At 37.6% G+C, this 14,854-nt stretch overlaps 1 protein-coding gene across 1 annotated transcript; it reads right to left on the reverse strand.

Moving 5' to 3' along the window:
- Positions 1-6,151: 6,151 nt before the first annotated feature.
- LOC126812282 (uncharacterized) lies at positions 6,152-13,706 on the reverse strand. The gene is made up of 8 exons (XM_050538583.2): positions 13,549-13,706; positions 13,342-13,362; positions 12,619-12,723; positions 12,282-12,376; positions 11,824-11,926; positions 10,904-11,077; positions 6,804-6,964; positions 6,152-6,438 (listed from the first exon to the last, which is right to left on the reverse strand). Exons 1-8 carry the CDS (start codon positions 13,625-13,627, stop codon positions 6,340-6,342), a joined length of 837 nt encoding a protein of 278 aa, XP_050394540.1. The 5' UTR covers positions 13,628-13,706; the 3' UTR covers positions 6,152-6,339.
- Between the last annotated feature and the right edge of the window lie 1,148 nt (positions 13,707-14,854).

Here is a 14,854-nt window from a genome sequence, read left to right on the forward strand (position 1 = left end):
ATTTGACGCCTTTCAAACCTTCCAAGGCTTGTTCCTGTCTTAGTTCATAGACTTCAGGTGCGCTTGAGATGCCAAACGGCATTCTACGCCATCGATACCGGCCGAAAGGTGTATTAAAGGTTGTTAAGTACGAGCTGTCGTCATCGAGTTGAACATGCCAAAATCCGTTTTTAGCGTCAAGGGTAGAAAACACTTTGGCATTAGTGAGATCAGGCAATATATCTTCTACAGTGGGTATCGGGTGGTGGCTACGTTAAATAGCAAGATCCAAGTCTTTTGGATCAAGGCAAATTCTAAGTTTGTTTGGTTTCGACACTAAAACCATACTAGAAACCCATGGGGTCGGCTCAGTAACAGGAGCTAGGATATTTAAGTCGGTTAGTCTATCAAGCTCAATTTTGAGTTTGTCTTTGAGAGCGATTGGCACTTTACGAGGTGGGTGTACGACTGGAGTAACCGCAGGGTCAATATTAATCTTGTATTTACCCTCAAGTAGCCCCGTGCCCTTAAACACATCACTGTAAGTAGTAGACAACTGATCTACAGAAATAGGTGAATGTATCTTAGCCGACTTAGAGTCACTCACAGAAAGAATGTTATCAAAGTTCACTTGCACTAGGTTCATGGCTTGAATAGCTTGAGCACCCAAAATTGGAGTACAAGATATATCGTTAACAATCACAAAGTCTGTTTTGTAACGTTTTCCGTCTTTAGGGTTTTGAAATTTAATAGAACATTTCCCAGTTGGTTTGATTGTAGTTTTGTCATAAAGAGAAAGCATTTGAGAGGTCTCTTGTATGTTATAGGAAGAGAGGTCACCAAGTTCATGAGATGGCATGACGTTACACGTAGCCCCACAATCTAATGGAATTTTACATGTTTACCTTTTACCAACATTGTTGCAAATAAACGCTTAGGGAAACTCTGTTCAGTTACAGCATTAACTGCGCTATCGTCTGGGAAACAGTCAATAGTTTTTATTTCAAAGTATGCTTCGTCTTCTTCTGAAGATGAATTCCCTGACACAAGATTTAATTCACGTAGTTTACGACACACTGAGGTAAAGTGATTTTTCTGGTGGCAATTATAACACTCACGGCCAAATGCCGGACATTTATCACGTCGTTTTTCATGCTGCTGACCACAAAAATTACACGGTCGATCAAGTTGTTGTGACCTATTTTGGTTGTGTTTCGGAGTATGCTGTTTATAGGCTGTTGTTTTACTTTTATAGAACTTTGCTTGGTTGTCAGGCTTGTTTTTAACAGCATGAACAGTGGATAAAGGGCCATTTAGTGTAATGCTTTGTTTCTTAGAAATTTCCGAAGCACGACAGATATGTATGCATTTGTCAAGGGTCAGATCAGCTTCTCTGAGTAGCCGTTCTCGGAGTTGTGAATCCTTAATGCCACAAACGATCCTATCTCGAACAAGGGAGTCATTGAGTTCACCAAAGTTGCAAGTTGCTGCTAAAATACGTAAATCTGTCACGTATTTATCGAAACTCTCTGATTCCTGGTTACGCATGAAGAAATGGTAGCGTTCAACAGTCTCATTCTTTTTTGGATCACAGTGTTCGTCAAAAACACGAAATATGTCGTTCAGTGTACGCTCGTCTTCGGCGTTGTCAAAATCAAGCGTTGAATAAATTTCTCTGCCTTGAGGTCCAATTAAATATTTGAACAGTTTTAGTTTTAAGTCTTCTGGCTTGCCAATCATAGCTAATTCCATATATAGTATTAGCTCTTCCTTCCATTTTTTCCAATGATCAGCAATATTACAAGCGTCCATATCAAGTTGTCTTGGCGGTTTAAGTATAGACATAGGTAGGGCTTGTTGTAGTTGTTCTGCCATTATTGTGAAACAGGCAGCACAGAGTTAATTTAGTCTGTGTTAGATTAATGCTGAAGGAGTACTGTATTTAGAAAACGGCACAGACTAAGGTAGCTTAATGAAGAAATTCACTGTACGGTAGGCCTAATTCTAATGTAGATTTGGAAGTCTATATAGACACAAAACAACTGTAGGTTTGTAGATTTCTTGATTAGCGTAGAGATCTCGAGGGTTCTATTCACAACTTTGGTCTTAAACCAGTAACGAGGTCTGGGCATAACAAGACGAGTGACTTCAAAAGATAGCTTTACTAGCGGCCATGTTGTACAGACTACATACGTAAGTAGAACGTGTATGGTAATTATGTCACATGATATTATAATGAGATCACATGCTACAGTGGTACAGATTTGAGCTAATCTAGCCTAGCTTTGGCCTGGAAATTAGATAACTCTTGTCAGGGATACTCCGTCTCTACAAATGTCTGGCAATTACATAGCTCTGTCAGGGTTACCCCACCACTAGAAATGTCTGTCAGAGTGTTTTTGTAATACCTGAAGATGTACGGTACATTGCTGTGCGATTTTCATGTGGTACACTTTTGAGCTAATCTAGACTAGTTGGGGGGCATGACATTTTGGGCGTGGAATACCGCACCCACCACCAGAAACCCGGCAGACTTACATTCTGATGATACCAGATATACATACATTGATACCATATAGGAGAAAATTGGTACACTTTTCAGCTAGGTTAACCCCCTGGGCTCCTGCTCTATTATCATACACTGAGGTCAGTCGTAGCAATCGTACGAAAAATCGCGTTTTTAGCTTGTGGACCCTATAGAGGTCATAATTTTTATCCGATTTAAAAAAAAAAACGTATTATTATATCACCGTTACACCCTAAGGATGGCTGAGTTCGAATTTCGTGAAAATCGGCCCAAAATTGACAGACAAAATGGCCGCCGTTCGTTCTCAAATAGTGTAAAAATATGGTATATCAAGGTTGTGGACCCTATAGAGGTCACAATTTTTATCCGATTTTGTTGAAAATTGAAATGTAAGTTTATAACCCAAAGATCTCGGTTCCTTTCGATATTCGCGCATATCGGACCGTAACTTCCTGAATAATGTCCCCTGATTGTACGAAAAATCGCGTTTGTAGCTTGTGGACCCTATAGAGGTCATAATTTTTATCCGATTTAAAAAACCGTATTATTATATCACCGTTACACCCTAAGGAAGGTTGAGCTCGAATTTCGTGAAAATCGGCCCAAAATTGACAGACAAAATGGCCGCCGTTCGTTCTCAAATAGCGTAAAAATATGGTATATCAAGGTTGTGGACCCTATAGAGGTCACAATTTTTATGCGATTTTGTTGAAATTTGAAATGTAAGTTTATAACCCAAAGATCTCGGTTCCTTTCGATATTCGCGCATAACAGACCGTAACTTCCTGAATTATGGCCCCTGATTGTACGAAAAATCGGGTTTTTAGCTTGTGGACCCTATAGAGGTCATAATTTTTATCTGATTTAACGAAACGTATTATTATATCACCGTTACACCCTAAGGACGGCTGAGTTCGAATTTCGTGAAAATCGGCCCAAAATTGACAGACAAAATGGCCGCCGTTCGTTCTCAAATAGCGTAAAAATATGGTATATCAAGGTTGTGGACCCTATAGAGGTCACAATTTTTATCCGATTTTGTTGAAACTTGAAATGTAAGTTTATAACCCAAAGATCTCGGTTCCTTTCGATATTTGCGCATATCGGACCGTAACTTCCTGAATTATGGCCCCTGATTGTACGAAAATACGCGTTTTTAGCTTGTGGACCCTATAGAGGTCATAATTTTTTATCGGATTTAAAAAAACGTATTATTATATCACCGTTACACCCTAAGGACGGCTGAGTTCGAATTTCGTGAAAATCGGCCCAAAACTGACAGACAAGATGGCCACCCTTCGTTCTCAAATAGCGTAAAAAATATGGTATATCAAGGTTGTGGACCCTATGGAGGTCACACTTTTAATCCGATTTTGTTGAAACTTGAAATGTAAGTTTATAACCCAAAGATCTTGGTTCCTTTCGATATTCGCGCATATCGGACCGTAACTTCCTGAATTATGGCCCCTGATTGTATGAAAAATCGCGTTTTTAGCTTGTGGACCCTATAGAGGTCATAATTTTTATCCGATTTAAAAAACCGTATTATTATATCACCGTTACACGACCCCACGGACGACTGAGTTCGAATTTCGTGAAAATCGGCCCAAAACTGACAGATAAAATGGCCGCCCTTCGTTCTCAAATAGCGTAAAAATAGGGTATATCAAAGTTGTGGACCCTATAGAAGTCACAATTTTTATGGTCTCAGACTAGCAATTATTTGCCCATTGACTTCAATGTTAAATGGCTGTAACATCACAGGCTGTAGCTTTTTTCTCAACATTCCGTTGGTTCCAATCTTTATAGGCACAATGGGGACAACATTTGGCAATCTCCTCATCATAATTCTGTAGGGGGTTGACCATTTAGATTTTTTGCTACGCGGATTTGAAGTTGACTGGGGTGAAAATCTCACTTCCGACACAATGATTGCTCTGCAGAAAGACACTTTACACCCCCTATCCCTCCGCTGTAATATCATCAGTATTACCCAAAACTGCTATATGAAATTGCAAATTTGATCCCTTTTCTCCAATTCTAGACCAAAACGTCAACCAAAAAATGCAGGAAGAGGGGAGAAAAAAATTAAGGGAAAAATTGTCTATTTATAACTCGCACTACATGAAATAAGGGGAAATAATTACTAGTCTTAGTCCTTTATCCGATTTTGTTGAAACTTGAAATGTAAATTTATAACACAAAGATCTCGGTTCTTTTCGATATTTGCGCATATCGAATTGTAATTTCCTGAATTATGGCCCTTGATTGTAGGAAAAATCACTTTCTTCTTAGCTTGTTCTCTATCCATCTCTCGAAAATGTGGGCGTATCCTGCCTGGCAACCGCTGGTTAACTATAATAGCGAGAACTGTCAGCTCTTTATCTAATCTCCCATAATACCGCTTTAAGTAGTGATTGCCTAATCTACCACAATTGAAATCAATTTGGGACATCGATAATATTTGTTTTTTCAACACCAAGACCAAGGAAATGGCAGCACTAGTCAACCATTTCAATATAAAAACATCATAATATCATCAATTTCCGTAGCATTACATGATGTCCTATTTAATAAACTCTGTTTACGAATTTGAACTGGGCCGAGGTCATACTATTGTTAAAGACCACGCACAGTATAGTGACAGTATATCTTGCGTGATACTACATATGGATGCATATCATATAATTTAACTGCTGCGTAAACAATAAACATCATGTGAAGCAATTTTCACCCTGTTTTTTCTAGATTATTGACCCACTTGCATCAGAAGCAATGAATTCTCGATCTGTATCGAAAAGACTCTTTTATCGCAAAAATGCTTATAACTGTGTAACTGTGGCGAGATCAGGAAGCTTTATTAGAAAAAAATGTATGGTTTGAACAGTTAGCTTCCCAAGTTCATTTTATCATGTAAGTTCCCATCTCTGCATACACCTTTGCCACCCCGAAAATGTCAGATACTTTAAGTACAATCCAGATCCTATATTTTTCAAACCCCGTCGACCTGATCGCCTCCGGAAGCATCTTCCTTAATCCACCCCTTTGCCGCGGGTTTAAAATTTGTATACCATAAAATATTAGAGGGAACGTTCCGTTCTGCTCCACTAACCCCTTTTTACATTCACTGGGGTTCCGTGAATTTAAATTGTCTGCCCTTGGTGATTTCATAGGCACCAGATCGTATTGTACAATTTTATGTTGGCACCAAGGCTGAGTCTTTGAACCAATCAAAAAAACAGTTTACATACCAATCTTAGCGTCATTGTTTAAGTTCACCACAATACAACAGATTGTAAACTAGATTATGAGAAGGTTTGTAAGAAATTTAATATCAAAGAAGTGATATGCACATCAAACGATGTCCTAAAATAAAATGCGAGTTACTTCCCTCCGCGTTGTATGTATTGAATTGTTTGATTTGTCGATCAAAAAAGCACAATTATTTTGGGCGGATAATTTGACTATGTGTCTCCCCCGTGAATGCCCCCCCCCCCCGCCATAAATCTGGTCTGCCCCCCCCCCCCAATAATTTAGCTTGAATATGTCTTTAGCCGAATTATATCATCAAATCATACAGTTTGTAGGAGAGCGGATAGATTTAGTAAAGATAAAAAACAGTTAAAAAATTAATCCGAACACATATTTCCAGTAATAAAATTTTAATCATTGACGTATGGTCTATCTGATGGAGGATGATGTCTTTGTCATATGGAACATATTGTAGAACTTGTAAGGCCTACACATGTATATTTAGGGGGGACATGGTTTCGACACAGTACATAGTAGTACATCAGACAAGATCATGTTTGATGGTGTGCCATCGATTCATCTTAACAGAGATTCATTCTTGGTGTTGATGTTAAATAAATATGCATGGTTGACATAGTTCCCATATTGTACAGACATCGTGGTACTTGTTTCATGAAGGTCTGAAATATAAAAGAAACCATTTCATTAAACGTAATAAAACGGGGAATCTGGAATGGAGTTTAATTATTTTGTGTTTCTTGTATAAATTGGTAGAAAGAAAAATCGAAGAAAAACAATTGTTAACACTAATGCCCCCCCCCCCCCCACAACCGTCTGCAACAAAAGGAGAAAATAGAAGAAAGAAAAGCAACCAAAATACCACCTCACCCCAAATACACACACCCACACACACACACTTTTACAATGCCCTCGCGCTCCCAAACGCGGCACACACTTCTCCTAACCATGTGTTTTATTCGACAGTTTGAGCCCTAGCTCATTAGTAATGTTTCTTTTATACAAGACTATAATGTGATAAACTTACTCCAAAATATGAAGGTGTCGGGTGTTCATATCTCTGGGAAGTTAGTGATGTAGTAAAAGCCCAACCAAAACTGTTCAATCTACCATCATTATACATCAAAAATACAGGATATTGTTTCTGGCAATCAGAATTAGCACTCAAGTCATACCAGTAGTGACGACCTGTAGCGGAGAAATAAAATGAGAGAATATTTACTAGTATTTCACCAAAAATAACTCAGATTGAGTTATATGAGACAACAATCACTGAATTATTAAACACATGCATGACGTTTGAAGATCCAGTACCGTTATTCATAGGTTTTTCATTCAAGTCTTCAACATTTTAAACGAACTATGAAAAAAAACGTGGCACCGTGTAATTTCCGTATCGAGATATTCTCGAATGCTACTTTAATTTGAATTCAGTGAAAGATTTCCGGTTTACCCCATGTGAATGTAATGACAATATCTAATTTATCACGACTTATTCAATGCTAAATGTATTGTACTCAAACCGATTATTTACCGTTTAATCAACTGACTATTCGATTGGATTTTAAAAAAAAGCTTATGAAAAGTTTTTTGGTGAAGTAGGCCTACATTGGTGGCTTGTTTTGGCTATCCCATTTATATCGTCTGCAAAGGATGCCGAAGGTTGACAAATTTTCAATTCATCACATCTATGTAAATACTGAAAGGATAAAATATCGCTCAAATGACGAACAGGGGCATTCGGTTTATTAAACCATTTTGAGCTATAATTGTCATGTGCCATATTTTCAGTCCAATATACCTTTTGGCGGCGAATGTCCGAGGCTATATCATGCATAATTATATTTTTAAAAAAAAGTACATTTTTGATATAGGTCAGTGTAAAAGTTTTAATTGGTTAAATTTAATGTGCTGATTTGTTCTGTGAGATGAAATGGAAATCGTTTTTCAATCCCAGGGGCGTTCGGTTTATTAAACCATTTTGAGCTATAATTGTCATGTGCCATATTTTCAGTCCAATATACCTTTTGGCGGCGAATGTCCGAGGCTATATCATGCATAATAATATTTTTTAAAAAAAGTACATTTTTGATATAGGTCAGTGTAAAAGTTTTAATTGGTTAAATTTAATGTGCTGATTTGTTCTGTGAGATGAAATGGAAATCGTTTTTCAATCCCATTTTGAAATAAAGCCGATTTGATGTAAACAGTAGACAGCTTGTGTCAAAAATAGAGCTGGACGATATCCCTGAAAACAGATATCGCGATATTTTTTTTTAAATTATCGCGATATAATCACTCTATCGCTATATTTTATGAAATATCAATTATTTCAGTTTATCGCTTTTTAAATGTAATGAAAAATATCTAATAAGGTGTTGGAAATACCCTCGGAGTATTCACTTGACACTTTCTAGTCAGTATAATTAAGAGTTTTTTAGCATAAATACAGTACAGAATTTACAAAAAAAAAAATTAATGAGCTGTTTCAAACACAAATCTGTCTATAGCCATGAAGACTTGCTAAAAATATTGGTTAATGTTGATTATTACAATTTTAATTTCCAGTATTAGTTATTATATTTTATTTAAATTAAGAATATTTACATGAAGGAGGCACAAATTTATTTTAAAAAAAAAAGCTTGTGTTCTTTTGGCCATGCATGATTTTTATAACTACCGGTACGGGCACGATTGGAATCATTGGATGCTACTCATTGAGGCTACCATAGCAAACTCGTTTTTTCTCATTCAAACGCATGCCTTCTTGAAAAGGCATTATGCCATGTAAAAATACTAAACTATACTATAATACGGACCGCCATGACACGTCTGACGCTGAATGATAATTAGTCTACCGGAACCCTCAATATAGCTGGCCTTATTTATAATTCAATCTGAAAATCAATGATTCCTTTGGAAAATAAAAGCATTCGTCAAGAAATTGAATAGAAGCAGGGATAATTCTAACGCTATTGGTCAGGCGGAAAAGTGAGCTAGAAATCACGTGACGTAAACAAAGCTCTTTACCGGCATTTTTTGCTATTTATTCATCATTAAACAATAAAATATCGTAAATAACATAAAAAAGAAAGACATTTTCTCAATATTTATATTAAATATCATCCAGAAAAATATCGCGGTTTGTTCGGTTTTTCGATATTTTTCTGAAGATGGTATTTTTGACTGTTTTCATTTCTGTGACGGTTTTATGGGGATCACGTGGCTAAGTGGGTAGGACGCTAGCTCGCTAGTCTGGAGGTCGGGTGTTCGATCCCTGCATTGGCCGAGAAAGTTCATCCAGATTTTCCGGCGTGATTCTCCCTTGTCAGTGATGCAGGACGGAGGGGCTGACAAGGAAAGCTGTCTAGTCGTTCGGATGGGACGAAAAACCGAGGTCCCGTGTACACATTGGCGTGCACGTAAAAGATCCCTTGGCAGTTGGAATTCGATATAAGAGTAGGCCGTAGTGCCGCTGTCCTGGCAAAATTTCCCTCATAGCACACTGTATGGCGTATGCCCGTCTTCATTAGCCCAGGTTAGGAGCAGAACAGTAGGACGTTAAACCCCATTTCATTTCATTTCATTTCATTTCGTGACGGTTTTAGGCCTATATCGAACCAGCGGCTGCCAGGCAGGATACGCCCACATTTTCGAGAGATGGATAGAAAACAAGCTAAAACGAAAGTGATTTTTCCTACAATCAAGGGCCATGATTCAGGAAATTACAATTCGATATGCGCAAATATCGAAAGGAACCAAGATCTTTGAGTTATAAACTTACATTTCAAGTTTCAACAAAATCGGATAAAAATTGTGACCTCTATAGGGTCCACAACCTTGATATACCATATTTTTACGCAATTTGAGAACGAGGGGCGGCCATTTTGTCAGTTTTGGGCCGATTTTCACGAAATTCGAACTCCGTCGTCCTTAGGATGTAACGGTGATATAATAATACGTTTTTTTTAAATCGGATAAAAATTATGACCTCTATAGGGTCCACAAGATAAAAACGCGATTTTTCGTACAATCAGGGGCCATAATTCAGTAAGTTACGGTCCGATATGCGCGAATATTGAAAGGAACCAAGATCTATGGGTTTTAAACTTACATTTCAAGTTTCAACAAAATCGGATAAAAATTGTAACCTCAATAGGGTCCACAACCTTGATATACCATATTCTTACGCTATTTGAGAACGAACGGCTGCCATTTTGTCTGCCAATTTTGGGCCGATTTTCACGAAATTCGAACTCAGTCGTCCTTAGGATGTAACGGTGATATAATAATACGTTTTTGTTTAAATCGGATAAAAATTATGACCTCTATAGGTTCCACAGGCCAAAAAACGTGTTTTTGCGTACAATCAGGGGCCATAATTCATGAAGTTACGGTCCCATATGCGTGAATATCGAAAGGAACCGAGATCTTTGTGTTATAAACTTACATTTCGAGTTTCAACAAAATCGGATAAAAATTGTGACCTCTATAGGGTCCACAACCTTGATATACCATATTTTTACGCTATTTGAGAACGAACGGCGGCCATTTTGTCTGTCAGTTTTGGGCCGATTTTCACGAAATTCGATCTCAACCGGCCTTAGGGTTTAACGGTGATATTATAATACGGTTTTTTAAATCGGATAAAAATTGTGACCTCTACAGTGTTCACAAGCCAAAAACGTGATTTTTCGTACAATCAGGGGCCATAATCCATGAAGTTATGGTCCGATAGATGCCAACATCGAAAGGAACCGAGATCTTAGGGTGATAAACCTATATTTCAAGTTTCATTGAAATCGGATAAAAATTGTGAGCTGTAGACTGTTCACAATCAATTGTGGACGGACGGACGGACGGACAGGGGCGACGACAATATACGTCCACATGAAAATGTGGGCGTATAAAAACCGAAATATCGCCCAGCTCTAGTCAAAAAAGGAAACTTAAATAATAAAATTTTTAAAAATCTGGACCTAAATTAAACAGGTCCGCTCCTTTAAATTTAAAAACCACCCAACAAAATTTTAGTGTGCATCAAAGCCTTTTTCTTTCGAAAGAATGGTCGGTATACGGCCAATTGTACAAATGTTGCTAATGTTATTAATATAGATTAATGCCTACCCATTGACGGGAAACATTTTCCTTCGGTCCATTTGGTACCCTGTAATTCAGTCTGTAATTTTGGCACTTTAAAACTGTCAGTTTCAGGATTAGTACCGTTCTGTATATAAAGATCCGTTCCAGTACCTTGATCACGGAATTGTCGGTAAGTTCTGCCAGTTGTACAGATTATTCCTGAAATCAAACAAACATAAATATATTTGTAGAATAACTTTATCAACCTTTAAAAGAATCCAACAATCTCTTCATCGCTTCTCATCCTTATACTATACAATCCCCATAAATTCAGCGTGGTTTACCCTTTGCCTGCTGGGGCAAGGATGGTACGAAAAACCCTTGATAGTTGGAATTCGACGAGTAGGCGACTCGAAAGAGCTGGTTTTCGAGTAAACAAGACTGGCAAAAATGAATTTCTGAACCATATATGATGATTTGTCGTCTTAAACGGGACTTGGGGCTCGACTCGACTCGACCTTAAGTCAGCGATTTGGACTCGACTCTGTCTCGAGGTGCTGCGACTTGGGACCTTGGGATTAGACTCGGACTCGTGGTCCTGCGTCGCGACTTATTCCCACCTCTGCGAGTTGGAGGAAATGTCGCTGTCCAGGCAAAATTTCCCTCATAGAACACTTCACATACCTCGGTCGGTGCAGGCAATTTGGATGTTAAACCCCACTTCATTTGCAATATTCTTATTGTAGAATAGTTCGTGGAACTCTTAACAGGATGATTATCCATGGTGAAGATCAGAAAAATGACATGAAAATACTGTGCATTTGACATACGGATCTGATGTAGGTATAAACTCAGGATTTCTGAATTTTTGGTGGTATGAAATAACCGTGATAGAGTTTACTCCCGAAAAAGGAAAAGTTGAAACAAAGTGTGCATTTCTGGAGAACCTAATATAAATAACTTACTTGGATCAACAAAGTAAGCTGTGATGTAGTGGAATCCATTTTCTTTTACAAATGGTGACTTAATTCCAGGGAATGGGTAGCCATCTGATTGTCCTTCTGGTATCTGAAATATTAAATGTTGTATAGAAAGAAATATGTGATGATCTGTCATCCCTTCAATCGTTTATTGAGCCAATAATGTAGAGCGGGTGGCGGGAATTTTAGTGGGTCGGGTAAAAATAAGAGACACACATCATGTAGGACTAAGCCGAGCAGAGCGTAAAGGGAATCTTTATTTTTTCACTCTACCAACTGCATTCATTGACCATTTAATTAACACATTTTTGGTAATTATTTCGTTTTGTAAGAAATAGTTATATTAGTTTTTAAGTGGATAAAAGTGAGCCCTTGTGCCCACACGATTGTTGAAATCCAATGGCACAGATCAGTGTACAAAATTAGAAAAAAACGTGTCTTACCCCGGTCTGTATTCCAGCAATGAAACCTTGTGTATCGTACAATAAGACAACAGCATGGTCTCCATCTTTTATGTAACGATTTCCTCTAAATTTGGCTGAAAAAATGGATTTATAACCATGGTATTATTCCAATGAATGCCTGTTTCTGGTAAGACCCGATTAGCTCAAATTTGAAACTTGATTTAACGTTTTGCTCCTGGTGTGGGACAGTGCTGTAGTATCCACTATCCACCTACATGTCAAGTTTTCCAGTATCTTTCGCTTCTATTAATATGCTCCAAGTTTTTATTGTCTCTACTGTCAAAAATAAAAGATATAAACGCCCTTAAATACATACCTCCACAATCAGATATTTTAACAAAGCCGTCGTTTATAGCTGCATCTACAGTTCTTGGTAAGCTGTCAAATGTGTAACTATTGAATGGGTTGAGCCCACAGGTTACTGAAATAATCAAACAATGTATCAGAACACTCGGCATCACAGCTATTTGACATTCAATGAACTACTAACCCTACATATTTTGTGAACTGGGTGGAAATCGTGTTTAGGGATATACTGGAGAAGTCAGTCTTTAAACTAGAATGTGACAGAATCGGGTTTACCATCCTTGGTCATTTGAGACTCGTGTAACATCTTTTTAAAAAAATGTGTGGGAATTTGCAGTGGAGTTCCAGTCTAATTCGTTTCTTTTTGTTATGTTGTTCGATCCCTGCATTGGCCGAGAAAGTTCATGTCAGTGATGCAGGACGGAGGGCCTGACAAGGACAGCTGTCTAGTCGTTCGGATGGGACGAAAAACCGAGGTCCCGTGTACACATTGGCGTGCACGTAAAAGATCCCTTGACAGTTGGAATTAGATATAAGAGTAGTCCGTAGTGCCGCTGTCCTGGCAAAATTTCCCTCATAGCACACTGTATGGCGTATACCCGTCTTCATTAGCCCAGTTCGAAGCAGAACAGTAGGACGTTAAACCTCATTTCATTTAATTGCTTTTATGTTACAGAAAGGTATTTAATTTAGCCTGTGTACAGACGTTTTTCCAAGAATGATTTTAACCCACCTTTCAATCCGTTCCATTTTCCTGAAGTAAGAAAGAGAAAAAAAAGGTTAATTGAAATATCATTGTAATAAATTCACGTTTGCAATATGTAGAGAGGAAATCTCCCTGTCAACGAAACAAAATTTTGATCTAATTATATAATTCGATTTTGAATAACATTAGATAACATAAGTCTACTGGAGTATGCTTATAATCGAATATACTTACTTGAAAAAAACCCAAAGAAGATGCCATTACATACTGCTAGAGATGTCAAAATAAACACTAACAATATCGAGGTGTTCATTGTGACTTTGTGATTTGTTGAATGATATCAGCAATTAAAAGTTCTGATTATATATACCACGTTTAGTTACGTGGCAAACAAAACAAGTCCATGGTCTATGTTAGTTTAATTTGTTCACGTCCGGTTGACATTAACAGATTGTCTAATCTAGTAAAAACAATCTACATTATTGACCTTTGACTTTTAAAGCTATGCATCATATTTGGGAATGATGGATTTGGTTTATTGGTTGCTGTAACTAGTGTAACCGGAATAGCAATAAAGGTTATTATACATTTAGACCCACCTCCACACCAGGGAGTTTGTGCACACCTTAAACAGCCTTGTTTCTAAATATGCATTTAAGGTTTTGATAAAGAACCGACAGTTCTCGTTTAAAGATAAAAAATTAAAAGGAATATATTGTACATTTCAGTCAAATAAATTCTGATAAGCGGTTTTGATAAGAATAACGTAGTCTCGATTTTCATTGCTACCTTTGTTACGATAATAAACAAAGTCTCGATTATCATTTTTTTCAATTAAGTTATAAAATGGCGATCGTGTTTCAAATCATTAAAAATCACGACCACCCAATGTTCTAGAGGGTTGATTATGGGCTCGTCATGTGCATTAATGTCAAATTAATAACTCAGTAACATTTGAGGCCAAAAGAAAGACATGCAATAGGAAGATTTAGCTCGTCCTAAAAAGCGCAAAACGATTAAATGTTTTTGGGCTAACGGGGGAACGCACGGGCGCTTAGATCTGAACAATGGCGTTATATTTTGACGTAAAATTTTCAACAGGGACAGTTGGTCAGCACATAAAAACGGCAACACATCAATCCGAATAAAATGGACAATTTTATTGTTTACTTGAAGCAAAGTGTCATTTTAAAAAGCATTACAGTTCGACAGTCCTAATGTAGCATATGCAAACTGCCCGACTTCCACTAATAGTGAACTGATTGTTAGACCATTATAGATAACCCAGAAACAATTAGTTATTATATTGACAACATTGGGTTTTTTTTCGGAGGGGGTGGGGTGGTAAGGGTTTAGGGGATCAAACTCCTGCTAATTCCCAGAATAGTTAGGAACCAGGTGAAAATTGTAATTACATGATGTATTCCACTTCTTCAAACATGTATAATATACTAGCAGTATGATTAAAATCTCAGGAATATTTGGGCACATGGTTGGAATGAATGAATGAACTAGGGTTTAACGTCCTACTTTCTGCACC

This window comes from Patella vulgata, chromosome 2 (assembly GCF_932274485.2).
Source record: "Patella vulgata chromosome 2, xgPatVulg1.2, whole genome shotgun sequence".
Lineage (NCBI taxonomy): Eukaryota > Metazoa > Mollusca > Gastropoda > Patellidae > Patella > Patella vulgata.

Excerpts from the sequence above, each read along its gene's own strand:
- LOC126812282 (XM_050538583.2), bottom strand. The coding sequence starts at position 13,627 with ATGAACACCTCGATATTGTTAGTGTTTATTTTGACATCTCTAGCAGTA. Across the intron at positions 12,724-13,341 it reads AAAATGGAACGGATTGAAAG|TAACCTGTGGGCTCAACCCA; the intron begins GTGGGTTAAAAT and ends TGATTATTTCAG. Across the intron at positions 11,078-11,823 it reads AGCTTACTTTGTTGATCCAA|GAATAATCTGTACAACTGGC; the intron begins GTAAGTTATTTA and ends GTTTGATTTCAG.